Source organism: Balaenoptera ricei, chromosome 2 (genome assembly GCF_028023285.1).
Source record: "Balaenoptera ricei isolate mBalRic1 chromosome 2, mBalRic1.hap2, whole genome shotgun sequence".
Taxonomy (NCBI): Eukaryota; Metazoa; Chordata; class Mammalia; order Artiodactyla; family Balaenopteridae; genus Balaenoptera; species Balaenoptera ricei.
The window spans coordinates 146786922-146814458 of NC_082640.1; the positions used below are offsets into that span (position 1 = coordinate 146786922).

Here is a 27537-nt window from a genome sequence, read left to right on the forward strand (position 1 = left end):
ACTGGGCTCCAAAGTGGGGATCTTGAGTAGCTGAGGGACAGGAATACACCAGTTGTGGGAGGCAGAGGACCCCAAGATACTGTACTTATTTCCCAATTTCACCTGGGGTTAGCCCAATCATTGGGACTTCTCCAGTTCTCCCAGTGGTCTATGTCACAGAAACTTCTTGTGCTTCTGTTCTGGTGGACCTGATTATCACCACCAGGGCTGTTTCTTACTTTGCAGGACTCCAGAAGGCATCAACTACTCACCTTGTGGTTATTAAAGATTTGTTCAGTTTTTATGACAATATTTAGGTAAATAGCAATAGAACATCTTGAGGACAAGACTGTCATTTTCTAATTTGCTCAGAATCACCTTACCAGTATTTCTAACAGTAGGACCAATTAGCATCAGCAAAGGAGAAAGATATAGAGAAGGAGAGGCAAAACATAAAACTGTGCAACTATGGGACATATGGTCCAACATACATTCTAACTGTAGGTCTTCTTTCTCAACCTCACCCTTACATCATGACTTATCATATTAGGATAAGGCTGGCTATGGTAACAAATAACCCCAAAATTTCGGTGGCTTAACATGGGAGAAATTTGTTTTGGGGCTAACTTAATAGATCAATGTGAGTGTTCATTAGCAGGCAGCTTTCCTCCAAGCAGGCATTCAGGGGCCCAGGTTCCTTCCCTTTTGTCATCCCTTACAGCCTAGAAGGAAGAAAAGGCACAACTGCATCTTAACCACCTTGTCCCAGATGTAACTCCCATCACTTCCACTTATATTCCATTGATAACAATCAGGGTTTAGCTTCATCTACATGCAAGGGGGGCTAGAAAATGCAGTCTCTGACTGAGCAGTCACACCCAGCAATGACTCTACACTATGGAAGAGGAAGTATCAATTTGGTGGAAAGTGACCCATCTTTACCTGTTACAAAATGGGCATTATATAAATCACAAGAACAAATATAATATACAATGGGAGAGAGAAAACTTACAGTTCAAGTGAATGATCTTATGTGTCATCTTAGAGGCAAATCGGTTCGGATTTGACAGATGAACAGTAAGGCTGAAATCTGAAAGGTGTCTCCTTCAGAGAGGACTTTGCCATCAGTCCCTAGGAATTTCCCCATCAGCATGGTCTCTGGTGTTTTTAGCCATACTAACAGGATCTGAGGGAAAGATGTGGTCAACAGGAACCAGGTGCTTTAGAAATCAAAGTCAAAGTCAAGATCTTTGGCTTTGTAATTAGAGCATAGATTTGTGGATTATATAAAATCTACCCAAAATTTCAAGATTCTGTTTTCAGAGGAATAAGAAAGGGGCTTTAAAATGTGGACCCCAACAAAGGGAAGATAGAGAAAATAAAAGGGACAAATTGGCAATGAGGCCATTTTACTTATATCAAAAGTATCTAGAACCAAGTTATTTATGATTTTATTTATGTCTAACATCTGAGAAAACTATGACTCTGTGTAAAATGATTCAACCATCACTTGGCTAACCTAAAATGTAAAAAAAATTAAATCCTCTCCAGGTGACTGGACTGCATTTCCACCTGATTGACCATACTTTCACTTAAACTAGCTGCGCTTATTGCACCATTATAAAACTATTTACAGCAATATATGTTTAAGATATGAAATCTTAAATCGCCAAATTCTAAAGCAACTCCACACAGAAAAGCATTTAGGTTTGCTTACAAAGAAGTCTATCAGGAAAGCAATTTAGTTGGAAAAGGGCACTGGATGAGAGTCAGGAGATCTTATCTCAAATCCTGGTTCTTCTATCCCTGCAATATCACCTAGAACAACTGACTGTACCTCAAACCCTGAGTTCAATTTAAAAGGAGGATGTTGATCCAAAAACTCCAGTTAGTATGAAACTTTGGCTCATGAATCCTATATACTATATTTTTTGGCACAGGCCAAATGGCCTAGCTTAAAATTAACTCTGGTAAAAACTAACAGGTTATTTGGACCTCTGTCCTTTTGCTTATTCCAAGAAAAATATGGATGATAATTTAAATCATCAATCACCATATAAATGGTCCAGCCATGTGGACACTGTAAAATCATTCAAAGATATGACAATATTTAGCTAAGTAGCAATAGAACATCTTGAGGACAAGATTGTCATTTTCTAATTTGCTCAGAATTACCTCACCAGTATTTCTAACAGTAAGACCAATTAGCATCAGCAAAGGAGAGTACAAAGGAGAAAGATATAGAGAAGGAGAGGCAAAACATAAAATTATGCAACTATGGGACTTACGGGACATAACCCAGGAGATCTGTAAGTTTCAAATCCTGGTGGTTTGAGATGAGGTTAAAAAGTAGAGGTTGGATATTTTCATCACAACCACTGGATGGCAACAGACATTAACAGTGAGAGGGGAAAATCAATATGAAAGCCATTCTTCTGCTTTACTTGATTTCCTCTGTGCTTTTAGACATAGCATCAAATCTCCTAGAGTTGCTAGGGGAGATAAACAAAAGTGAGTTTGGAAGTAAAAAAAAAAAAAAAATAGTTTTGGAAAACATATTCTGCTTTTGCAAGTGCTCTGTGTGTAGGTAAATCCCCCAAGATTTCAGTGTTCAGCCAAGAGTTGTAAGAAAATGAGGTCCAGCGAGAAGGGAAGAGTTAAACCAGAATTCTGTTATTTACCAGAATATGCAGCTTTGAACTGAATTATTTATTAGTGGTAGTGAAATTTTTGATCTTGTGTAAGAAGATTAAGCTTGCTATTCCCCATTTGTGACTGGAAGTGTAGAGCTCAACCCCACCCTCAGGACTTCTCCCTCTCCCATGATTCTCCAAGCTATGGACAGAGGCAACCTGGAGGACTCCTCTAACCCAGGAGGCCCCAAACTACTGGGAACATGAATGGTTATCGATCTGCGTCCTTGCCAGCCCTATTAAGTTCTCTGTTCCGGAGGCTTTGTGGGGTGGGGAGATAGTAGGAGCGCCCTCCAGAGTGAGCTGGTAAGGCCAGGGTATGCTCACGTTACCTTCCCTCTACTTCTCCTACGAGGAGGTGGAAGTCTCAGAGTTAACAGTATAAATTTCATTCTAAACCCCACACATAAGCCATTTTAACTAACATTTAAACTCAATCAGAAAACCCACCTTGCAGAATTCTGGCTCAGGCCCTGGAAAAAGATGGGACACTAGAGGAAAAACCTGCCAAAGATAACTCTGAGGGCTTTGAGAGATCAGCCTCAACACAGTACCTAGAACAATAATTCTCAAATTCTGGTGTGCCGAGGATTCACTGGGGAGCCACTTAATGAAGCAGATTCCTTAGCCCCTTCCTAGGAGATCCTGGGGTGAGCCTAGGAATCTGTATTTTAACAAATGGCTTATGATATAAATAGTTCACCAACCACACTTTGAGAAACACTGTCTAGAAAAACAAATGGTTCCACTGAGCCCCCAATTCATTCTCCCTGTCACATGCCCCTAGTTTCCACAAGAAGAGAGAAGAGTCCTGGATCAATGCTTTACCTGGCAGAAGAGGACCACTTTCTCAGGCCTAGGTCATTTAAAACCCAGAAGGACCATTACAGAGATAGGGTTAACTCAGGAAGCACTGAGTAATCACAGATAAAGACAATGGTCAACTGTAGGCTTGAGCTGAAGTTAACTAGACCCAGTGGTATGCTTGTCCTCACTTCAGACCCTAGTTTGAGTGCTTGCCTTAAACTGCCTTTTCTCTGACTTTAACCTCTGCTCTCTGGCAGGCTACTGTCTTTCTTTTGTCTGTTAGTGTAATTTTGATCCATATTTGGAACTGCACTTTAGACTCCTGAAGCTTTTGTGAGTTCCTGGCCCTAGCCAAACTGACACTTAATTCTTTTTAAAAAACCAACTTGCTGTCCACCATCCCTGCCTACCTCACTATATGTCTTATTTAACCTCCACAAGTACCATATTTGACCCTCATCCAAGCTCCAGTCTCAGCCACTCAAATATCACTGTCACCAAAACACATTAATGACCATTATACCCCCAGATGTTTGGCCATGAAAATATACTAGATATACAGCTCAACCTGTGAGAGAATACTTCAGTGCCAGCATAACCCAAATGGATGATTTTCCAATAGCAGACATAAAAAATTGGGCTCAATGACTAAAGAAACAGCAGCTAAGTTTGGGGTATTTTTCCTATTGTAAGTATTTTTGCATCTATTTATAATGATTCTGGTGACAAAAACTGAAATACAATTTGAGAGATGTTGGGAATAAAGTCACCCCCACCACCAATCCAATGTATCAGTAAATCCTATTAAGTCAATCTCCAAAATATACTTTAAACCCATCCATTCCTCTCCATCTTCATTGCTACCTCCCTCTCCCAGACACTGCCATCTCATGCCTTAACTACTATAATGGCATCTTATGATGAGTAGGATAAAGACCAAATTCTGCACCATGGTCTGGGCATGAAAGGGCACTGCCAACCTTCCAACCCCATTTTTCCCTTTGCCTACCATACTCTAACTATAAAGACTTTTTTTTTTAGTTTCTAGAATGCTCCCAGAACTTTCCTGCCTGTGGCTTTTGCATTTTCTATTGTCCAGAACTTTTAAAAATTATCTCTTGCCACAGCTGATTCCTCAGCTTCCTCCTTCTCTGACCTTCTGATCTAAGTTCCACTATCACCAGGTACTCGCTCAAGAGAACACGTCACTCTGTTGATTTCCTATTTAATGTCAGCCCCCCACCCACCCAAATGTAAGCCCTGCAAGGGGTGGATTCATGTCTGCTTTGGTCATTACTATATTGCTAGTGTCAGGCAGGCAGTACGCCATATTGGTTGAATCAAAGGAAGGATGAATGAATGAATGGGTAAGGTCTTGCTTGGGTGGGGCTGGCATAACCTTGGGTGAAATTTACGTTATCTGTGTTACAGCAGTGTAAAAGCCAGAGATCTGGGAGGTGCTACACATGAGGCAGTGGCTGAAAACCTGTGTGGATGAGAGCAAGGAAACGAGGGACAAAGGAAGACAGGGAAAGAACTCGGGGCCAGACAGAGGAATTGGAAGGAAGGTAGCAAAAGAGATTGGGAAAGAGGTCAGAGACTGAGGGGATAACCAGGAAGGAGAAACATCACGGAGATAAGGGGGGAAAGTTTTGAGAAGAAGAGAAGAGTCTCCATGTGAGCCGGTATTATCCTTGATTTTACTGCTAAAAGAAATAAGTTGCAAAAGTCTGTCCAACATGATGTCACTTGTGCAATAAAAAATTGTGATACATAAAGAAAATTTCTGAAAGGAACAAGAACAACAACAACAAAACAGAAGCCTGTGGTTATCTCTGAGACTTAGGAATGTGAGGTTGGAGTAGGGGAACTTTAACGTTTTATTTTGCACCATTTCTTACAATTTAAATTATTATTTTGAACATACATTATTTTCTCACTGTTTTAAGGACTGTTCAGCAGTATGACATTAAAGTACCAGGGAGAACAAGAAAGATGAGACCGAAAAGAGGTCTTTTGGGGGGTAAGAAGGTTGTCATTGGTGACCTTCATCAGAACAGTTTCAGGCTGGAATGTGAAAGCTGACTGCCATGGTCTAAAACATTGCTTCTCAAGCTTCAATGTGAATAGCAATCACTAGGGGACCTTGGTAAAATGCAGATTCCAATTCAGTAGGTAGGTCGGGGAAGGACCCTGACATTTCTAACAGGCTCCCATATGATATCCACATGGCTGGTCTGACACTATGCTTTTGAATTGCAAGGAAAAGTAATCAGAATGCAGGGAATGGAGGTGAGTACCCAGAAACCACTATTTCCCAAAGAATACGCCCTAGAAGATGAACTCTACAGCACACTCTAATAAAAGATTCTGCGATAAAATAGGTCTGGATATACCACACACCCATCCTGATGAGTCACACTGGGTATTAGTGTTTTATTTAGAATTTTTAATTGGCTTTCACTTAGATGTTCCTAACACGGTTAACCTTGCAACAATGAAAACTTATCTATCCTATCATGTTCATGATAGGCCATCCTAGAGGCTATGAGGAAGCAGAATGACAGGGTAGCAGGAGCTCAGGGGGTGCACAGAGAATGGAAACTGGAATATGATGAACCACATCTTGTCTTCAGTGAAACAGCAGCAGAGGTCTCCAAAAGGTAAGAAAGGTCCAAAAATAGACCTTGTTAGGGCATGTGCACACCAGTAAAGCCTGATGTTCCTTGACAGTATGTGCTATGATGCCGTCAGATATTTGCCAAACCTTATTCTAAATATTTCTGGACCTTTCTAAAACTTGGCCCAGCATCAGCAGAATAACTCCAAAGCCAAGGAGATGAGCATACTTGTGAATGCATGAACCTGAATGCATTTATACTGCCGGAGGCTTCAGGAAACCACAGAAGCTGACCTGACCTCACTGCTGAGGGGAGTCACACTTGACTTGAGCACAATCCTACTGTCCACTGACAGTGATTAAGAATAGCCTGGCGCTGGCTGGTCAGCACTGATCCTCCCACATGCTGAGATGGAGCAGGGAGACCAGAAGAACTCAGGGCTCCAATAACCTGCTGGCAGCACTGAGTCATCTGCCCAGAACCTTCAGTGCTTGGCTGCCCCAGGGCCTTTTAGACTCTTCATAGATAATGAGGCTGAGTGCTGAGTTTCAGTGGGAGACTGGATTTCAAAGGATCCCTCTGTGCAGAGGAGAGCAGAGGCTATTCACCCTGCCATGCCTTAATTGTTTGAAAAGACTGCCACTTTCTCCTTTCGAACGTCTAACTTGGCAGCAGAGGGTCCAAGCCATATGAGGCAACTTGCACAGAGATTAGAATGACACCAGAATCAGCCATAAAATACTCTCTGAAGCCTTTGCATTGACAGCTGTAGTATTCCATCACCTTAGCTCTTCATCGGATGTCTGGTCACTCGGTCAGTGCCAGCTGTCATACTTGTCTCTCAAGTATACTAACGAGGGAAATAGGCCTACACAATACCATTTTCTCTTTATTAGCCTTCAGATTTACTTACTTTTGAGGATAAATATATTTGAGCAGCACTGTGCACATGGTGACTATTTCACTATGGGGACACTAGTTAGGGGATAAAAATGGAAACACATGCGTGTTACAGTACGGTGATATGAAACTATACTCCGAATGACTCAAGCTCTCCTGCTTCAGGACCACAGGGAACTGCAGGTTGTTCAGGCTAATGCTGTTTCCCAAAGCTCCCTGAAAGCTGCAGGGCCCCTTCCCACCACAGTCAGAGTGGTAGCAAAGAATCCAAATTAGTTCTAATATTCACCCAACAAATACACATTCCTACTGTTAAGTTTGTCATAGAATAGCCTCCCTATTGCACACACTAAATACACTTTAAACTCTCAGGGATAAGTTATTTGGGAAATCAGGAGTCAATTATATCAGCCCCAACATGATGCCACATGTCTAGGCCTCCGGCAACCATGCAGCAGGGTTATCTTTTTATTACATTCCTCCAGTTTCCCCCTTTCCAATGTGCTAATTTTAAAGAATTTAGAAGCCAGCTTCCAATCTATAATGAGAAAGTTTTTGTCCTCTATTTTTATACGAGGCACTTTAATTGCTACTAACATCATTGAAGTTAGCATATAAACAGGATGGAGGGTGTACTCTCAGAATCATTTATCCCCAAAAGGCAAAATACTTCTAAAAAAACAGAAAGCAGAGGAGATGGGTGAGAGGGGACCTTGAACAGAGTTGTGCTTTTAGGGTTTGTTCTCAAGTTCCACCTGGATGTTCTTCTACCCAGCATCTGGGGAGAGACTGTCTATCTTCAGTGTAGCCCATTAACTAGACTGTGCAGGGCCTAATTTATTCACCTGACTCTTTCATTCCTTTCCTGAATTCCATTATACAGCTGCAATCTGGTGTGGGGGATGACTTGGGGGGAAGAGTGTCTGGAAGACAAAAAAATGACTTCCATTTTTTCTGCATTTGAAGACTTCATTCAACTCAAGATTTCTCATAGGAAAAATATAATGGCCAGATTAAAATCATTCTAAGTTAAAAGTGACTTTAAAATTAATTAGTCACCTTAGGCCTTGCTCAGGCACAGGAGAAATCCTGGGACTAACTTCAGTCACTGTCTTTCCTGGCTAGCTGGGACACAAAAACCTTATCAAGGCCCAAATTCCTTGCTGGTTTTGTGGTCGTTGTTGTTGTTGTTTTGTTTGTTTTTTGGTAAGAGAAAGGATGGCGCTGAGATGCTCTTGGCCCATTTAAGAAACAAGTTTGGCCAAGTGGAAGTGCTAATGGTGGGTTCCAGCACCTAGAGGGACTGTAGCCACACCCCATCACTGAGAGGGTGGGAAATTGGAAATGAGACTGGACAATAACAAAACCCCATCCCTTCCCAAGAGAGGAAACCTAGCCCTGGAACGAAAGGAGGGACACATTCACTCCATTCAGGAGATCTTGGAATGTACACAAAACCGCTCATTATTGGAGATGCTCTGGTTCAGCCAGCCCAGCGCAGCTCGGAGCACGTGTTTCTTCCATGGAAGCCCCAGCTGCGAATCTGAATCCTCTCATCTCCTCCCCACCCCCCTCGGAATTGTTCTCCGGTCGATTGTTTGACCAGCGAGGACGTGACTACTGGGCTAAGGCAGAACCACCTCCCTCTGCTCAATATCTCAGAGCACCCAGGGGAGAACAGTAAGCAGACAACCTACTTTAATCAAGAAAGCTGTCACTTTACCTTGTTGCTTATTGAGAAACAGCAGAGGGGGTGCGACGCCTGGACCCCGAGGCCCAGGGCCCTTTGTGGCCTGGGAGCTTTGGTCGTAACTCGCTGCTTCCACAGGTGTCCGCGGCACTGCGGGCCCCTCGGGCGCAGGGGCTCCGTCTCCAGACGGCAGCTCGGAGCAGACTTGGGGGACGGCCGAAGGGAATTTGAGGAAGGGCCCCTGCTCCGCCAGGCCGCGCCGGCTGTGGGCGCACTCCTCGGCCCGGGCGCCCGGCTCCTCCCGGATGGCGTCCAGGGCGCCCGGCTTCATCGGCGGCGAGTCCTGCTCCCGTTTGGGACTCTCCTCCGAGGCGGAGGAGGCGTCACACGACTCGATGATGAGCTCGCTGTCCAGCTCAGCCTCGCGCTCCTCCCTCAGGATGCTGTACTGGATGGACGGAGAGGCCGGCGACGGCGGCGGGCCGCCCACATGACCAAAGGTCACGTAGCCCGAGGGCAGAGCGTCCTCGGCGGCCAGCGGGTCCTCGGACACCAACTCGATCTCCGAGTCCCCCGACTCCGCGCTGCTGGCCTCGTGGTCCAGGGGGCTAGGGATGGTGGGCAGCCCGGACCTGGCCTTGGCCTCCGGCCTGTCGGCCACCTGGCCCGCTGGCCGTGGACTCTCCGTTGTTTCGAAGGACAACCCCTTTGCTTCCTTAATGGCAGTGATCAGCTCATCCTCGGAGATGCTGCATTTCCCCTGGGATTCTGCAGCAGATGGTTCTGTCGTCCCACAGAGCGAAGAAAGAGGCACACACAAGGACAGACAGATGGACAGAAAAAGAAGAAATCAAACAAAATTCCATTAGGGGAGGTATTTTCTCGTTGCTTAAAAAATACATATCTCATTAGCACAAAAATAGTCTGTTTCCAGGGCTATGCTGGAAAGACAGGCCACCTGAACTAAAAGGCTAATTACTGTTATGGCCCAATTAATCAGTGTTTGATATACCTATCTATCTTAATCTAGCTATTTTTAAAAATGACCCAGCAATTTCTTAGCATTAGCACCTCGTTGGTTTTTCTGTTCCAATGTGGGAAAGATTCTAGAAGTCATGGTTTTGATTTCTAATCCATTCTCTGAGGGAAGTTTTCCAGTTTCACAGATTTCATTAGATAATGCAATGTATATAACTCTCTAATTTGGCCCACCAATGTCAACAAATCTGAAATCATCCATTATTCCTTGTCTGTTTCTGTTCATATTCCCTACTTCAATAAGACAAAGAAAGCTAATTTGGATCCTTGTACACAACTTGACTCCTAAGCTTTACACTTCCCATAAGAATCAATACTTCTACTCTTTTTTTAGTGAAAAGTGTAACAAAGTGGAGCAATATAATAGATAGTTTTTGCCAATTCCACCAAGCAGGCTGTGCAGATTACCATACTGCACAACCCCACAGGGCTTCTAATGGTGGAGCCCACTGTCGTTCTTTTTCATCTCTTCACCTCCTCTTGAGAAGAACAAAACCCAAGAGTCAACCCCTGTCCACTGGGTGAATGCCTGCCTCCTGTCTGATGTTTATCCAGATGGCCCCCAAACCTCACCAGCAATCTTACTGATATTTCTATCTTAGTTGAAATTACCTGGGATAGCCATGACAACAATTTTCAGGAGCTTGGTTTTCCCCTTGCCCATGCAGCAGGGCCTTATTTCAGAATATTCTAGACAGTGATTTCTGGCCCTTTCGTAAGCAAGAACCACTTGTCATTTCTCCAAAGCTTTGAGGTCACTGGGAGGGATATAGGAAGGATAAGAGATAGACTATCTATGGCTAAGTAATCTGTCAATTTAGGACTGTGGGAGAACCCCAATGGATAAAACATTTTAGATTTGTCTAATTCTCTATAAAGCTGAATTGATTTTATCCTTTATCCATGTATCATTCATTCATCTGTTATTTACTGAGAACCTACTATGTGTCGTCACTCTTATAGGCACTTGGGATGTATTAGTGAATGAAACAGGAAACAAAATCTCTGCTTATATTCTAGTGGGAGGAGAACACAATACACAAACAATACATGTAATAAATAATTAAAGTATATAGTATGTTAGAAGATGTTAAGTGCTATGGAAAAAAAAAGTAGAGTAGGGTAACGGGATCAGGAGGGCTGTGACAGGGTGGGGATAAATTTGCAATTTTAAATAGGATAGTCAAGATAGGCCTTATTGAGAACGAAACCGATATTCAACACTTGAGGAGGTGAGCGAGTGCATGAAGATATCCAGAGGAAAAGCATGCCAAGCAGAGGGAACAGACAGTACAAAGGCCTGGAGGTGGGAGCTGCAATGATTTATAGATATCACAAGGAGGCAGCTATGTCTGGGGCAAAGTGAATAAGGGGGAGAATAATAGGAAAAGAGGTCAAATGCATTCAGGGAAGGGGGGTCATCATGTAGGATCTCATCAGGCTTTTATTTTGAGAGAAATGAGAAGCCATTGGAGGGTTTTGAGCAGAGAAGTGACATGATCTATGTTGCTGTTTTTCTTAATAACTAAAACAACAACAACCTCATTATCTTGCACACAATTTATGTGTAAAAAGATTTACTGCATGATCCCAAACTCTATTTTTATAGAAGTTAGTTCCTTAATAAGTCATGCACATAGTTCTTTGATATGATTACAAGCAGCATAAAAGTATAAAAGCTACATTAATTCTCAATGGTAGGCCAGACGGAGGAGGAAGAAGATAGGGAGTAGAGGCTAGTGTGAATGGAGGAACAGCCTGTACTTCCAGAGCACTATCAGTAGCTACATCGTCACAGCTCCACTTGTTGAGCATCTGCTGGGATAGAGGCACTTCACATATGGGGCTTTGAGTCTAGTGGCAGTAGGTTAAGTGACTTGTCCAAGGTCACTGTACTGGTTTTTCTATCTTTGCCCCCTTGGATTTATTCCCATCTTTCTCTGTCCTGTTCTCTGTTCTGAGAGGCTGACCTACATAGAAGGCATTACCTGGAATTCCTTCCCCTCTAGTTTCCGGTTGTTTTCAGCCAATAGGAATCATAGGAGGAGGGGGTGTAGAGAAATGTTAGGGTATTTATACCTCTTGCTGCTTCTGAAGCTCCAGGTCTTGGCAGGCTTTGGGAACGCTGTTCCCTCCCCTTCCTCCTTTGGGTCCAGGGATGCTAATAGATCCCTAATATTGCCAGTCCTTGAGTGCTTTACCATCTTTTGTTTGTTCTCTTAACTGTCTTTACACATTTGTAAATAGCTACCTCTTTAAACCCGCTTCAGTTACAACCTTTGAGTGTGTCACGTTGTTTCCTCACAGGACCCTGAATGATATAGCCATGTGGCTAGAAATGACTTGGCTTAAATTTGAACTCAAGTCTTTATGTTCCATGTGTTTCTCACTATATCATGCTACATCTGTTCAAAAAGGGGGTGGGGTCTCAGATAGGGCAAATTATATTTTGGAGAATGAGACGAAGAGGAAAAGTGAGCTGCATAACCACGTATAAAAGAATGAAGCTGGACCCCTACCTCAGGTCATATGTAAGAATTAATTCCACATGGATCCAACCTAAATATATGAGCTAAAACCAGAAACTCCAGAAGAAAACACAGAAATGAATCTTCATGACCCTGGATTAGACAGTGGTTTCTTAGACATGACACCAAAAACATAAACGACAAAATAAAAATATACAACTTGGAATTCATCCATATTAAACACTTTTGTGCTTTAGAGGACAACATCAAGAACGTAGAAGGACGATCTACAGAATGGGAGAAAATTTTACAAATCATATATCTTATAAGAGACTTGTATCTAGAATATGTTAAAAATTATTACAACTCAGTTATAAAAAGACAAATAATCCAGTTAAAAAATAGACAAAGGGCTTGAATAGACATTTCTCCAAAGAATATTTACACGTGACAAAAAAGCATATGAAAATATGCTCAACATCATAATTCACCAGAGAAGTGCAAATCAAAACCACAGTGAGTTACTACTTCACACTCACTAGGATTGCTAGAGTAACAAAGTCAGAGAGTAACAAGTGGTGGAAAGGATGTGGAGAAATAGAAACTCTCATCCACTGTTGGTGGGAATAAAAAATGGTATAGCTGCTTTGGAAAACAGTCTGGCAGTTCAACTATTTAGAGTTACCATATGATCCAGAAATTCCACTCATAAGTAGAGAATTGAAAACCTATGTCCATACAAAAACTTGTACACAGTGTTCATAACAGCATTATCCATAACTGTCAAAAAAGCGAAACAACCCAATGTCCATTAATTAATGAATGGATAAGTAAAATGGGGTATACCCATACACTGGAATATTATTTGGCCATAAAAAGGAATGAAATACTGATACATGCTACAACATGGCTAAACCCTGAAAACAGTATGCTAAGTGAAATAAGCCAGTCACAAAAGACCACGTATGACTGGAAAGTTAAGCAGACCCCTGATCATAGAAAGGCCTGGAAGCTAGTTTAAAAGTCAATATTCTATCAGGAAGGCACTGGTGGGTCCTAGAAGGGTTAGGATGAACTTAGGAAAGAAAGAATAAAAGGTGCATGACCCATTAAGAGGATACTGAAATAGTCAAGGGGAGGAATTATGACAACCTAATGAGTTGTAGTGGTCATAGGGATGGAAAAGAAAGGATAATTCAAGAGACACTGAAGAGAGAGAAAGCATAGACTTGGGGTCTGCTTCATGTGGTGAGTGAGAAAGAAATGGGGGGGGTCAAAGATCACTCAGAAACAGTGAGCCTGGGTGAGTAGAATGAATAGGAATTCCATACCCAGAAACATGGAAGTCAGAACAGTGAGCTGTTTTGATGGGCCAGGGGAAGAAAATTCTCATCCTGGATATTTCATCCCTTTCCATAGCACACATCCTTCCAATTTCTCACACTGGCAGCCTCTGTCTAACCATACAAACTGCTAGGACTGACCAAACTCCTACTTGTACAACATTCCTAGGAGACCACAAAGCAGGCAGGCAGGCTCTTGGGCTAAGAGGACCACAGGCGACCCTGCAGGGTAGCCTGCCTCGTGTGCAAACCGGCCTGATGCTGCATCATTCAGGAGACAGGGTGGTGCCCACTCATTCTGCACAGCTGGGTGCCCCTGGGTGGCTCTGTATGTCTATGTGATGATTTCATTAACATCTGTCTCTTCATCCTCCCCCACTCTCCCTGACCCCAGACTGAAAGCATCATGAGGGCAAAGGGTAGCCAAGGTGTTTGTTCACTATCGTATCCCCAGCACCTCGTGCAATGCTTGGCACACAGGAGGTACGCAACAAGCAGAGCTCGTGTGAGGACTACCTCAGAGCTTTAGAACAGTGGTTCTTAATCAGGTGTATGGCTCAAAACTGCCCTCAGAAATTTTGACTTAGTAGAAGTAAGTCTGAATGGGGCCCAGGCATCTGCATTTTGTAACTCTAAGGGTGATTCTAAAGATCACCTCCAGTTAGGGATGGCAGATTTAGCAAATAAAAATACAGGATACCCAGTTAAATAGGAATCTCTGATAAACAATGAATTTTTTTAGTATAAGTATGTCCCATGAAATACTGGTATTTTTATCGGGCAACCCTACCTCTAGCTGAAAACCACTGTGTTAGAGCATTCAGAAAAGAAGGCTCAAGGATGTTGCTTTATTTACTCAAGAGCAAGGATGGTATCAGACAGCTGTGGGGTGGGAGGAAAGGGCCTGATAAGTTTCATCCTGGGTAAGTAAAAGTACTACCTTAAAAAAAAATCATCTTTATTATGAGTGAAAGGGGATTCAGTATATAGTGTAGACATTGCTCTCCATTCTTAAAGTGAAGTAAAAGTTTAACAAAGTGCTAGCAGGAATCAGGAGAAAATTTAGAACAAAAGAGACGTTTTCCTACCCTTGTTAAAAACTTATGGGCCTCTAGCTAAGACACTAGTTATGTGTCAGGACTGACACAGCAAAGCTAGAAACAGTCATTGAAAATAATTAAATAGAATATAGAAACTGAGAAGGTTAGAACCACCCCACATGGGGAGCTGTGTTTGCTGCTGCTGATAACTATGATGATATAATTCAGATTGATAAAATGGAAGGTGAACATGGGCCAGTCTACCAAGTCGCAGATGCCAGTGAACAACCATGAACAATGATGCCATTCCGGCCTCCCCTTTGCTCCCGGCTCATTCTCCACTCATCTTCCAGAAGGATCTTTTGAATTTATTTATTTATTTTTAGTTTTGGCTGTGTTGGGTCTTCCTTTCTGTGCGAGGGCTTTCTCTAGTTGCGGCGAGCGGGGGCTACTCTTCATCGCGATGCGCGGGCCTCTCACTATCGCAGCCTCTCTTGTTGCGGAGCACAGGCTCCAGACGCGCAGGCTCAGTAGTTGTGGCTCACGGGCCTAGTTGCTCGGCGGCATGTGGGATCTTCCCAGACCAGGGCTCGAACCTGTGTCCCTTGCATTAGCAGGCAGATTCTCAACCACTGCGCCACCAGGGAAGCCCCAGAAGGATCTTTTGAAAACACAAATCTGATGCTGCAGCTCTTCCCTTCCTTCTCCCCACGCAGCCACACTGACCTTCTAGCTGCTCCTGGAACACACAAGACATTCCCAGCTCCAGGCCTCTGCACTGGCTGTCTCCTCAGCCTGGCATCTCTTCCTCACCTGTCTATATGGCTTGCTCTCTCACCCCATTCAGGTCTCTGCTGAAAACCATCAGCAGGGAAACGCATTTTCTCATGGCCACCCCATCACCCTCTTACATTCTGTCTTGCTTTATTTTTCTTCGTAACCATTATAACGACCTGATATTACATTATTATTTACTTGTACGTAAGTCTTCTCAATTAGAACGCAAACTCCATGCATTCAGGAACCTTGTTATGTTTCACCACTGTATCCCCAGCAGTGATGGAGCAATAACTGGTATGGAGTAAATGGTCAATACATATTTGTTAAGTGGAAGGATGAATGAATGAATGGCATCACTTCCCAGATTAAAACCCTCCAATGCTTTCCCACTGCATTTGGAACAAAATTCAAATTCTTTATCCTCGCATGTGAAGCCCTGAGTGATTGGGGCCCTGTCGACCTCTCCAATTCTGTTCTATGCCATACTCCTCCCTTGCTCCTTTCGACCATCTTTCAGTTCCCAAATAATACAGCCTTGGGGCCTGTGTATTAGTTGTCCTCTGTACCTGGGGCCCCTCTTAACCCCTCTCTGAATTGTGGGCTTCTTCTCATTCAAATCTCAGATTACATGTCACCTCAGAGAGGCCATCCTTGACCCTCTCACACCCAACATTCTATCACTCTTCACAGTGCGTACACTCCATGAAATTACACTACTTATTTATGAGCTTCCTTTTATTGACTTCTCCCACTAGCAAGTAAGCTCCATGAGGGCAGGGACTTTACACATCTTGTTTACTGCAATGTCTCTGGTGCCCAGCACATGTCTGACACATTGAAGTCACTCAATAAGTATTTTTGAATAAAAGAATAAATTTTCAAAATGGGTAGGAGAATCACAGACCTCATCAATGCAAGGAAATAGCAACAGTAGTTTTCAGAGTTTAAATTGATTTATTTTTTATTGCTTATTTCTTTTTAAGGGACGCTGGGGTGGTTTTATGATGGCCTCTTGATTATTGTCCTTTCTGAGGATAACACCTCAAAGAACATCCATGACCACCGTAATATACTTCTAGGTGTTTGTGTCAGAAACAACATGCTGCCGATGGGCCAGTGGTCTGGTGCATCAGGGCACTTACTATATTTTCCTAAAATACTTCACTTGTATTCATGACTGATCTTTGCTTAGAAGAAACTTTCAATATGTAAGCTGTAAGAATTTTTACCTCTGTACCTCATGGTATATTATTTAATATCATGAAAATAATTAAGTATGTTGGAGAAAGTTATAAAATGTAATAATCTATTGGAATTGAAAAAAGTATATTAGACTCCTTGCCTAAGCTTTAGGGTCTGTGGCTAAAACTGTTCTAAATTAGATCTTCTTCTGATTCATAATTCACATAATTAGGATTATTCCCCAGAGTCAGTTGATAATTCCTCATTTATTAAACAATGATAAACTGAATTCCTTTTCTTTAGGATGCTTTCCTTTTCCTCAGTCTCTATGTAGGATTATATGTAATTCTTTGTCTTACCTGTCAGCACAGGAAATGGCAGAGTGAATCAAGACCCAACAGATATAATAAAGCCCAAATCCTCCAGTGTCTATGGGCACAGTGTCACATGGTACCAGGGGCTCACAAGATGGGGAAGGGGTTAGGGTAACCTCTTGGGATAAAAAAGACAAGGAGAAAAGCCTCAATGACAAACCGAGTCCTCCTATCTCTCCTATTAATTTTATTCTTACGTGTTCTCATATGACTCAGGTGTTATGGTGTGGGATGTGTGTGGAGAGAGGAGCTGAATATGGGAGATAATTGTGTACTGGGACAGGGGACTTTCTCTTTCTGGAATAAACCTTACTTAGAATGTTTATTTGAAACAATTGCAGAGAAAACCACTGCCCTAACCCCTTGCTGTCAAATGGCCACCAACAGATCATAAAACTCCAAGATCATGAGAGCCAAATCCGACTTTGTCTTCTCTTGAAGATGCTCCAGAACCCCAATGAGTCGTGACTACCGAAGAAAAAAAGAATTCCCTCCTAATTAATGAATCCTATATCAAGTCTTTACCATCAGCTTTGTAAACTGTAGTTTTCTCATGAGGCATGTGTCATATAAATGGACCAAAACCTATAGGGTCATTTCACTCTTCCTGAAGACTGGCCAAAGTTCTTCTGTACTGACCACCAGACAACCCTGGAGCTCTGTAAACACAGCTTATAATGTAGTTTATATCTTCAGAGTGTCAGTATCTTTATGTCATGGGATAATCGAAGGGTTTTACATGCATTGCCAGAAAAACCACAAGGAGGCTTTGAGACTCAGATATGTTCCTACCGCCTGCTGTCAGGTGGGATAAGTCACGCTGGAGTGTGACTATTTCCCTGGTCATCTGTCCCACTGGAAGGCAGGGACTGCTTTTTGTTTGCTTTTCAACTCCAGCATCACCAGTGCCTATTCGAGTGCCTGACCAAAAGAAAGTGTGTGTTGAGTGAATGAATGAATTTGAAAATCAGGAACTTGGTGCAGTGAGTTTACAGCTGCATGAGTCTGAGGTAAGGCTGGGGAGGGGAGGAATTGATGCTAAAATCTTTAGGGAAATAAGACAGGAGGGACTTCCATTAAATCCTCTCTGTTCTAACACTTGGACTTACTGCATCATCAGGATTTAGAGCAGTCACTCCTAATTGTAAGGGTTTAGATCTGTTTTAAGAGTTCAGTAGAAGCTCTTTTACCTGAGGTGCTGAAAATTGTTTTTTTTTTAACTTTTTATTTTATATTGGAGTGTAGTTGATTAACAGTGTTGTGTTAGTTTCAGGTGTACAGCAAAGTGATTCAGTTATACATATACCTATATCTATTCTTTTGAAAATTGCTCTTTGTAAATCAAAAAGGTTTGTAAATTTCTTTTGGGCGGGGTCAGAATTCCAGCCACTGGAGGCAGGGGACAATTCAAGGATCTCTCATTATCCTCTTCATCCTGATGCCTCATGAGCGTTTGAGAGCGATGGAGATACAAAGGCTCCACTTCTACTACCCAGGATGGTGGCACAGGGTGGGCTGGGGAAGCTCTAGCTACCACTCTGGCCTTTCATTAGGGTATGGGAGGTCCCCTTTGTGTTTGAGAGGGGTTTCGATGTGGTTTAACAACACCCTGCCTTGAGTCAGAGTAGAAGGCTCAGGTTGAAAAACATCATAGGCTAGTGAATTCTGAACTTTTAAAATTCTAACCAAATAGGATCTTTAGTTTAAAAAATAAAATTGTATGCAGAACTTCAATAAACTAAAAAGATGAAAATGATGTGCTGAGATTGAAGGGGGAGGGGAGGAGTACCCTTTGTTTAGGTTTCCTGTCACTGCCCATTCCCCCCCACAAAAATAAGACTCTAACCTCTACCCTACCCCCCTTCATTGTTCAGACTTGGAGTTGGGGCCAGGAATGTTAAATGCTCTGTCCAAGGTGGCCCAGCTGGTCTGGGAAGAACAGTCAAGGTACTCTCCACGATGCCCAGAGGTCAGGGAGGAGAGCTAACCTAGAAGCTGGCAGCATCTCCTTCTCTGCTCTGAAGAGTAAAGCCACAGGAGGATTTGAATGTCCCCAGTGTGTCATCTTTACCTCTCCTCTCAAATGAAGAAAGAAATATTTTACAAAGCAAATCTGATAGGGCTCTAAAAAATCCCAGATGTCAACCTTTGCTAATTGGCACAAGACTGAAAAATTTATATGTTAATTAAATCAGTTAAATTGAGATTGAAGTATTTTGAATGCAAATCTTCACTCCTTAATGTTCAGATTTCCATATGCTGGGTTTTCCCAAGGCAGGGAACACCCGTTGCCTTACCTGTTCCAGAAGACGGAGGAGTGACGGATTCTGGGCTGTCATCTTCAGGCTCTGAGACGGTGACTGTGGGGACTGTGTCAGGACTCGGTTTCAGGCAGACATCTTGCTTCTCGGGGGCCTTCTCTGGGGTAGCAGTTTCAACAGAAGGCTCGACCTCAGTCAGCGTGATTCTGACAGGGGCCGTGATCAGAGGAGCACTGTGCAGCTCTTCAGAGATATCGTCTACATACGGTTCCGACGTTGATTCTTCAAATAAATGGTCCTTGAGGATTTTTCCCTCCACAGGAGATGGTTTCTCTGGTGCACGGGCCTCTTCGGATTTTGCTGAGATGTCAGTGTCCTTATTCAAGTCCAAGTCTTTCTCTTCCAACTTGGGGTGACGCTGCTCCTGATATTTCACCTCCTCTGGCCTCGTTATGTCAATGTATTTATAGGCTTCTGCTTTCATCTGGTCCAGGGGGTCTGCTAAGATCGTGTTCACTTCAGTGGACTCTGCAGGAGTCATTTCTATTCCAGAATCAGAGCTAAATAGGCCACGAGGCTCCGTCCCAGGCACATCTGGTAAGGAGGGCCCGGGGGTACGCATCTCTGCAGGGCTCTCTGAAGCGGTGATGTGGCTGTTTTCTTTCTGAAGAATTCCAGTGAAGTACGTAGAATCCTCCCGAGGTGGGTAACAGATGTCAGAAACCAGAGATGTGTAACACACTCCTTCCCCATCTTTTGCTGCTGCTGAAAAGGTATGATCCATGGCCCTGGATACATCTGCTGCACCTGTGAATCAAAACGGCAGCAGTGAGGGGGCGCCTGGCTCCAGTTCTCTCTCCAGCCTAACCCACCACCCACCCTGGCCCGTGCAGACACAGCATCCTTTCTCCTCAAGACCTCAGAGTTCCTTCGGACCACTCTCATGTTGCTTTGCCTTGTCTCCCTGATAGCCCCAGCAGACCACATAAGCTGCCACATCCAGACATGTCGGGGACAGACCCCAGAGGACTAGAAAGTTGATTCTCAACATCTGGTACTTCAAATATACAGTGACTGATTCTTACTTGGTATTATTCAACAGAAGCCTCCTTTGTATCTAAAGTATTAATGACTCTTCAAACAGAGGTGGAATTATAGGCAAATTCAGGTGTGTAAATACAACAATAGGATAGTCCACTAGGGAGAATGGTTGCTCTTGGAGACTCAACAAGCTGGAAGAAGGCTCAAGAACCCTCTCTGGTCCAGCCCTTTCATTCAGGGACTCCTGCTCAACCTGGATTGATGCCATCCCTTCTCTTGCTAAAGGTCCTCAGAGAAAGAAACTCCCAGTTTTCTGGTGGCCTTATCCCAAAGTGGTATCACCCTAATGGAGTGCTTCCCTCTTTCTTCAGTTTTCCCCTCATTTTGTTTTTCTTTTCAATTCCCCACCACTACCCACCCTTTGCCTTCCAGTGATATTCAAAATGACCCACTGGGAATTTCTTGGTGGGTTTCTAAGGGCAAAGTAAGTTTCCAAGTTTGAGTCTATAGAATGCTTTCACCAGGCCTTCATTTTATTCATAAATGAGCCAAAAAATTCATTAATAGCACGCAGAAGAAGGAAACCCTTTAGTATTTTTCTGTGCTGTAAAATACTGCCAGAGGGGAAGAAAACTAACATTCATTGAGGCCGTATCATGTGCTAAGCAGCAGGATTTTACCTAATTCTTTAAAACTAATTATTTAAATTAAGCCCCACACTCTCAAGAGATCACACATACAAACACATTCAGCCCTTAAGACACACTCGAAGAATATTCCAGATTAGGGCACCAACTCATAAAAGTAACAAAGGTAGTAACAGTAACATAATAATATTAATAGCTAATATTTGAATCTTGCTATGTGTCAGAGTACCAAGCTTTTTATTAATATTGACTCATTTAATCATCAAAGCAATCCTAGAAGATAGGTACTATAATTAGCCTCATTCGACAGATGAGGAAACTGAGGAACAGAAGGGGTGAATGACACACCAAAGATCGCACAGGCAGGAAGTGGCGGAGTCAGGATTCAGACCCAAGCAATCTAGAAGTCAGAAAACCTCACCTAGTGCCCTTTGTACCTCCTTAAATCAGTTTGTGAAGTTTTTTTTTTTAAGTAATTTTGAATCAGTTTTATTACAAATAAACTTATCTATTTTCTTTTCCTAGCTTTCTCCTTGGTTACATGAGCCACTGTTAGTCTAAGGGGAAGGGAAAAGCACAGAGCCTCTTCACTTCTAGCACTCTTCTGTCTCAGCACCATTGCAGGAGCTGCTTTCTTTCCTAGGAATTCTCTTCATCCAGATACCTGCATTCTACCTGCATACCTAATCCACTCACCGCCAAGTCTTTGCTCAAATGTCACCTTCTTAAGGAAGGTGACCCTGACCACTCTATCTCAAACTACAACTCACCCTACACTCCCAAGCAACCCTGTCCCTTCCTACTTTTCCTTTTTCCTGTAGCACTTGTCTCCTTCTAATATACCATATAATTAACTTATTTATTCATTACTTATTTAATGATTGCCTCCCCCCTGCTTGCTAGGTATGTTCCATGAGGGCAGGAATCTTTGACTATTTTGTTCATTAATGTAGCCCAAAACCTAGAACAGGGCCAGGCACATGGTAGGTACTCAATAGATATTTGCAAAATTAAAGAAGGTAATTTTGAAGTTTAGAATAAAGCATAAATAACACAATGTGTGAGAAGACATGTTGGAACATACCCCTAAATTGCTAATGACATTCACTTTATTCAGCAAGTAGCCTAATTTTGTGAGCAACAGGCCAGTTTAAATCTGTACATTTCAGCTAGTCTTCTAGTTATATTTCCTTTGTATATGGCAGCCCCGCTTTTCAAGTTAGACAAAAACAAAAACAAACTCAATAACAAAAGGAATAGTAGTAATGATGGGTCTTATTGCCTACCATACATAGACCACCAAAGAAAAACTATTAAATTTAAATCCACGTGTGCACACACACCATTATCCTAAAGGATATTTAAAGCTTCTTTCATTATATGGGCTTAGCCTACATGTAGAACTCACTGGAGGCAGGGATATCAATGCAGAGATATTTCACTACAGACATTTGGATCCTGGAATTCTCTACCACGATTACCTGGAACCACTTCCACATGTTAATAAGTAATGGTTCACCAGAAAGTGAGGAGGGGTTTGCCACTGGATATAAATAGTCTGGGGAGTGGGGGAGGGGATGCTCTCCTGCGGAAGACACAGTAGATAGTTTCCAGGGCTGTGTCACAGTCATTATCATTCAACTTTCAGTCAATGCTTCTATTGCAGGGGCCACCACAGGACTCCTGACCCTTATAGCCCTGCAGCCCACTGTCTCCTGCCACCAGTCATCACACTAAACACAACTGTCACCTATTCAGCAACTGGTCCCAGGGCTCTGCCTTGCCTCACTGGATAATCCTTAAACTCTGCAGCCTAGCATTTGAGAGACATGAATGATGTGAATGCCACCTGGCCACAGCCCTGTCTCCACAACTCCTCTCACTTACCCTCTACTCCAGGCATAGAAAGCCCTTCACAATGTCACACTCACTCTACCAGCCTTTCTAGCCCTTTCACTCTCCAATTCAAACTCTCAGCTCTGGTTAATAAAAACTACCCATCACTTCTCCAACACTTATTCCTTACAATCTCCACATCCAAATCTCCACCTTTAACTTCAAGCCATTAAAGAAAAACAGCTTTAAATGCTACCCACTCCAAGATGAATTTGCTGACCACACCTGTCAAGACCTGACCCCTTCCTATTTTTCTCCCTCCCCTATCCTGTAGCACTTAATTATATTGCTTGTGTCATATGCATGACACACGACTTCTATATGTCTACGTCATCTCCTGCCAACCTGTCAGTTCCTGGAGTCTGAGGCTCATGTCTTGCACACTACATTGTACATAGTAGGCACCCAATACAAAATGAATAAATGAATGAATGGACCAATCAATCAATGAGTAGACATTCTATGCAGAACAAACTAATTGATGCAAGTTACAAAGAGGATGTTTTTAATCTATTATGTGAAAGAACTATCCAGAATTCAAGTCATCCAACAATGGGATGGAGCTGAATCTCAGGAACAAGACTGTTATGATCCCAGTGGGCAGGCAGATAGAGAGAGGCCCAGAGTCTGTCTAGGCAGGAACCAGCATTTGGTAGAAAGTTGGATAGGACAACAGCAGAAGTCTCTTCCAACTCTCTATGATTTTTTTTTAATTATTTATTTTTATTTATTTATTTATTTATGGCTGTGTTGGGTCTTCGTTTCTGTGTGAGGGCTTTCTCTAGTTGTGGCAAGCGGGGGCCACTCTTCATCACGGTGCACGGGCCTCTCACTATCGCGGCCTCTCTTGTTGCGGAGCACAGGCTCCAGACGCGCAGGCTCAGTAGTTGTGGCTCACGGGCCCAGCTGCTCTGCGGCATGTGGGATCTTCCCAGACCAGGGCTCGAACCCGTGTCCCCTGCATTGGCAGGCAGATTCTCAACCACTGCGTCACCAGGGAAGCCCCCTCTATGATTTTTACACCAATTGGCTGCCACCATAGTGGGACACAGCTTCCTTTACTTCTTCTTTGCCTGTACAATGGAATCAACATAATTTTCCCTGAGGTGATGCCACAGAGCTTGCCAGATATATGGTAATAATTGAGGGAATAGACTCTAGATTACATCTATATTACTTGAGAGACTATAAATAGAGTCAGTTATTGGGAAGAACTCCCACCCCTGAAATCCTCATCTTACTAGCTTCATCTTGCTCAGAAAACCCAGCATAAAATTGGAAGGACTCCTTTGTCACACTCTACAAATACTACCAAGTAGAGGAAGAGGAACAAAGCCATTTGTGTAAATCACACATTTTAAATGGGACCATGTAAGAACCCTCAAAAAGCAACAAATAATCTAAATACTCTAAATGTGGTCATGTCCCATTTCTTAAATTGAGCTAAATATCCTGAAAGTTTCTCAAGGTGCAAAGTTATTGAATTTAAAAATGTGTATACATTACATAGGGCCTGTTAGATAGAACTCTTGAAAATAGGAAGTCCTTGTAGACAGTAAATTATGTGAGAGCAGAGTCCTGTGGGATCACTGAAAATGGGAAGCAGAACTGAGCCTCAAGGCTCAGGAAAGCCAATTAATCCTTGTCAGCACTTCCTGCAGAGCTGGCAGCTGTGGGGACTGAGGCAGACAGCATAAGCCAGTTGCCCCAGGCAGGAACCAATATTGTTACATTGTTAGATACAAATCCACTAAATAAAAGGGCTTTCCTTGTCTAGACTAGAAATTACTACTTTCTTTATATAAGCAAGGATTCCTGGGAACATCTGATTTCCTCATTCTCTCTGGCTATTGCCTTGGCCATCCAGAAACCTGATTCACGTGGAGGAAGATGTACATGGAGAGTCAATGTGTGGACTCACACGTGCCCTCTCGGGAGGTGGCCGGACAGGAGGGCACAGCAAATTTAAAATGGGATTGATTTTCAAATTTTCATTTTACAAGGAACTTTTTAGGAAAGTACTTATAATAAAAGCTGAAGGAGCCATAGGTCACTATTTCCAGTCAAAAGCTAAGCGGAAGAAGAATGAAAATAAGCTAAAACTATTGCCATTAAATCATATGTGCTGATAAAATCAGGCTTTTGTATTCACCAATGTCCTACATCAGAAATGCTAATCATGAGCTAGACAAATTCAGTAGTCTCCTAAGTGGTGGGTGTTTTATTTTATTTTTTAATTTCTTCCATAATACTAAGGAATGATGACTAGCTGAAGACAGTTTGACTTTTCTCAAAGAAAGTTTCAATCCTACAATCCTCATTCTTGACTCTGACTTATCCTTACCGAATCAAGCTCATTGAATTGCTAGCCTACAGCTTAGGTTTGTATTCTGGCTCTACTACTATCAGTTGTGAGACTCTGGGCAAGGTAGCCTCTCTGAGATTCGTTTATTCAGTTTCAAAATGGGGGCAATAATAGTTCCCATCTTATTGGGCTGTTATAGGGATTAAATGAGATTATGCACTTAGCTCTACTCCTGGCACATAGTACACACACTCAGTAAATGAGAGCTGTGGATTTCATGATTACCTCTATTTTGCAGGGAGGACACCAGCATTTGCAATATATACCATCTGTCCATTTGGTACTTTATCCTATCTAGTGACATGTGATCAGGGTCGTTTGGGCCAGAGGAGTTAAATATAGCCAGTCCACACTCATGTTGCCCTCTGGGGTCTGCTGTAGATGCTGAAGTCCCAGGAGTACAAGGCCAGGGTTCTCTGCACAGCTCCATGAGCAGGTGGTTGGGTGTTAAGTACTTTCTAGTGATACAACTGATGGATCCTGTCATGAACATGGTGATGACTGACTTTGGTATGATATGTTGAAATTTACCAAGACAACAGAAAAGGAAGGCGAGTGTTCGGTACCCACAGATGAGGTTTCTCCCTTGTGGACAGAGCTCATTCTGACTCCTCAGGGTGGAGATAAGGGGTCTATAGTTTAAGATGATACTTCTGTAACTCAGTAAAGACCCTCTCATTGCACTGAAATGGAAACATTGAGAATGCCAGAAAGAAAGAATGATTATATGAAAAGGTTTTCTGAGCACAGAGGTAGATGTGCTCCATTAGATAAACATCTGGATTAAAAATAAGAACAAAACACCAATTACTGTTTGAATAGAGTCAACACTAACACGTATAGGGGACAATAGTTCCATTAATTGAGAAATATTTTTTAAAGGGGGGAGCATATAAAAAACTGGAATGACAGTAGGAGTAGGGTGAGAGATGCATGTTAAAATTCAAGAATTAAAGGCCAGGGGGCTTCCCTGGTGGCGCAGTGGTTGAGAATCTGCCTGCTAATGCAGGGGACACGGGTTCGAGCCCTGGTCTGGGAAGATCCCACGTGCCGCGGAGCAACTGGGCCCGTGAGCCACAACTACTGAGCCTGCGCGTCTGGAGCCTATGCTCCGCAACAAGAGAGGCCACGATAGTGAGAGGCCCGCGCACCGCGATGAAGAGTGGCCCCCGCTTGCCGCAACTAGAGAAAGCCCTCACACAGAAACGAAGACCTAACACAGCCAAAAATAAATAAATTAATTAATTAATGTTTAAAAAATTAAAAAAAAGAATTAAAGGCCAGAAACAGTGACCCAAAGTGAATCTGCATTCACTTTTCCCAGAATCATTTGCCCTTAGACTGCCTATGTGATGGATGGTAGTAGCCTGCACAGAGGTTAGGCAGTGAGGCTTTTCCCCTGAAACTCCCACTCATCTTTTCTAAATGCTAAGAAATCAGCAGGCCCACGGTATGGAGGCTGTGACACATTTGACAACAGAGCCATCTATGAGGGATGGATATGCCAGGGAGGCTCCAGGAGCCTCTGTGTCACTTAGAAAACATTCTCTTCTAAAATTAAGTACCCTGTTATTTAACATGACAAATGGGCACTGAGAAATTCAGGTACATCCATTCTTTAAAAATTTATCTATGTGATTAGTTAATTGAGTAAAAAGGAAAAGATCAGCCTGCATTCCCTAGCAAAAGACTTGAAGCCAATGCTGATGACACGCTCGGGGTTTAAGAACATGAGTAAGTACTCTTTCTTTCCTCAACTCACTGCCTTATTTAAAGCTCGCCTGACAGAATAACAGATTTAGCTGTCGGGATTGTAAAATTAATGTTTAATAAAAAATGATTCAGCAAGTTTGGGGTTTTTCCCCCACTATGAAGAGCCAGGGCTTGCATTGCCTGTGGAGTTTTCACTTTAGCAGAAAATTCTGTTAGAGGGAAAAACCTGGCCCAGCAGCAAACCACTGTCTAAGTTTCTCTGACGGTTCTCAGCAGGGTCTTGGAAAGCATAAAGCTGCCAAGTGCTGAGATGCAAAGTAAGCCCAAGTTCTGATGAGCGTCGAAGTGTGGGGACTTCTTTTGCCTGTGTTCAAAGATGGAAATGTGATTCTGCAGCCCTCTTGGGTGGGGAAAATTTTTGGGGGGGAGGGGGTAAATATTTATTTATAATTTACTTAGATTTTAAGAAAAGTTCCTTAAAACCCTACCTAGACTTAACATTGCTTTTTTTTAAATACAAGCTTTACTGATTTATAATTCACAAACCATAAAATTCACTCCTAAAGCATGCAACTCAGCAGTTTTTGTATATTCACAGAATTATGCAACCATCACTATTAACTAATCCACCCACTTAATTTAGATATATTCCACTCTTAATGTTTTCAATACAGAAAAAGCTCTAAGTTACCTTCACCA

General features: G+C 42.7%; 1 protein-coding gene across 4 annotated transcripts in view; it reads right to left on the reverse strand.

Moving 5' to 3' along the window:
* Positions 1 to 27537, reverse strand: part of RTN1 (reticulon 1) — a 278915-nt gene that overhangs the window by 117069 nt on the left and 134309 nt on the right. For 3 of the 4 annotated variants that reach the window (XM_059915734.1, XM_059915732.1, XM_059915733.1), the window contains exons 2-3: positions 19213 to 19983; positions 8724 to 9473 (exon numbers count right to left, since the gene is read on the reverse strand). In XM_059915734.1, the coding sequence (XP_059771717.1) occupies positions 8724 to 9473; positions 19213 to 19960 (1498 nt within the window). In that variant the 5' untranslated portion in view covers positions 19961 to 19983. The remainder of the gene's footprint in view (positions 1 to 8723; positions 9474 to 19212; positions 19984 to 27537) is intronic. The other variant, XM_059915735.1, reaches the window with a different exon arrangement.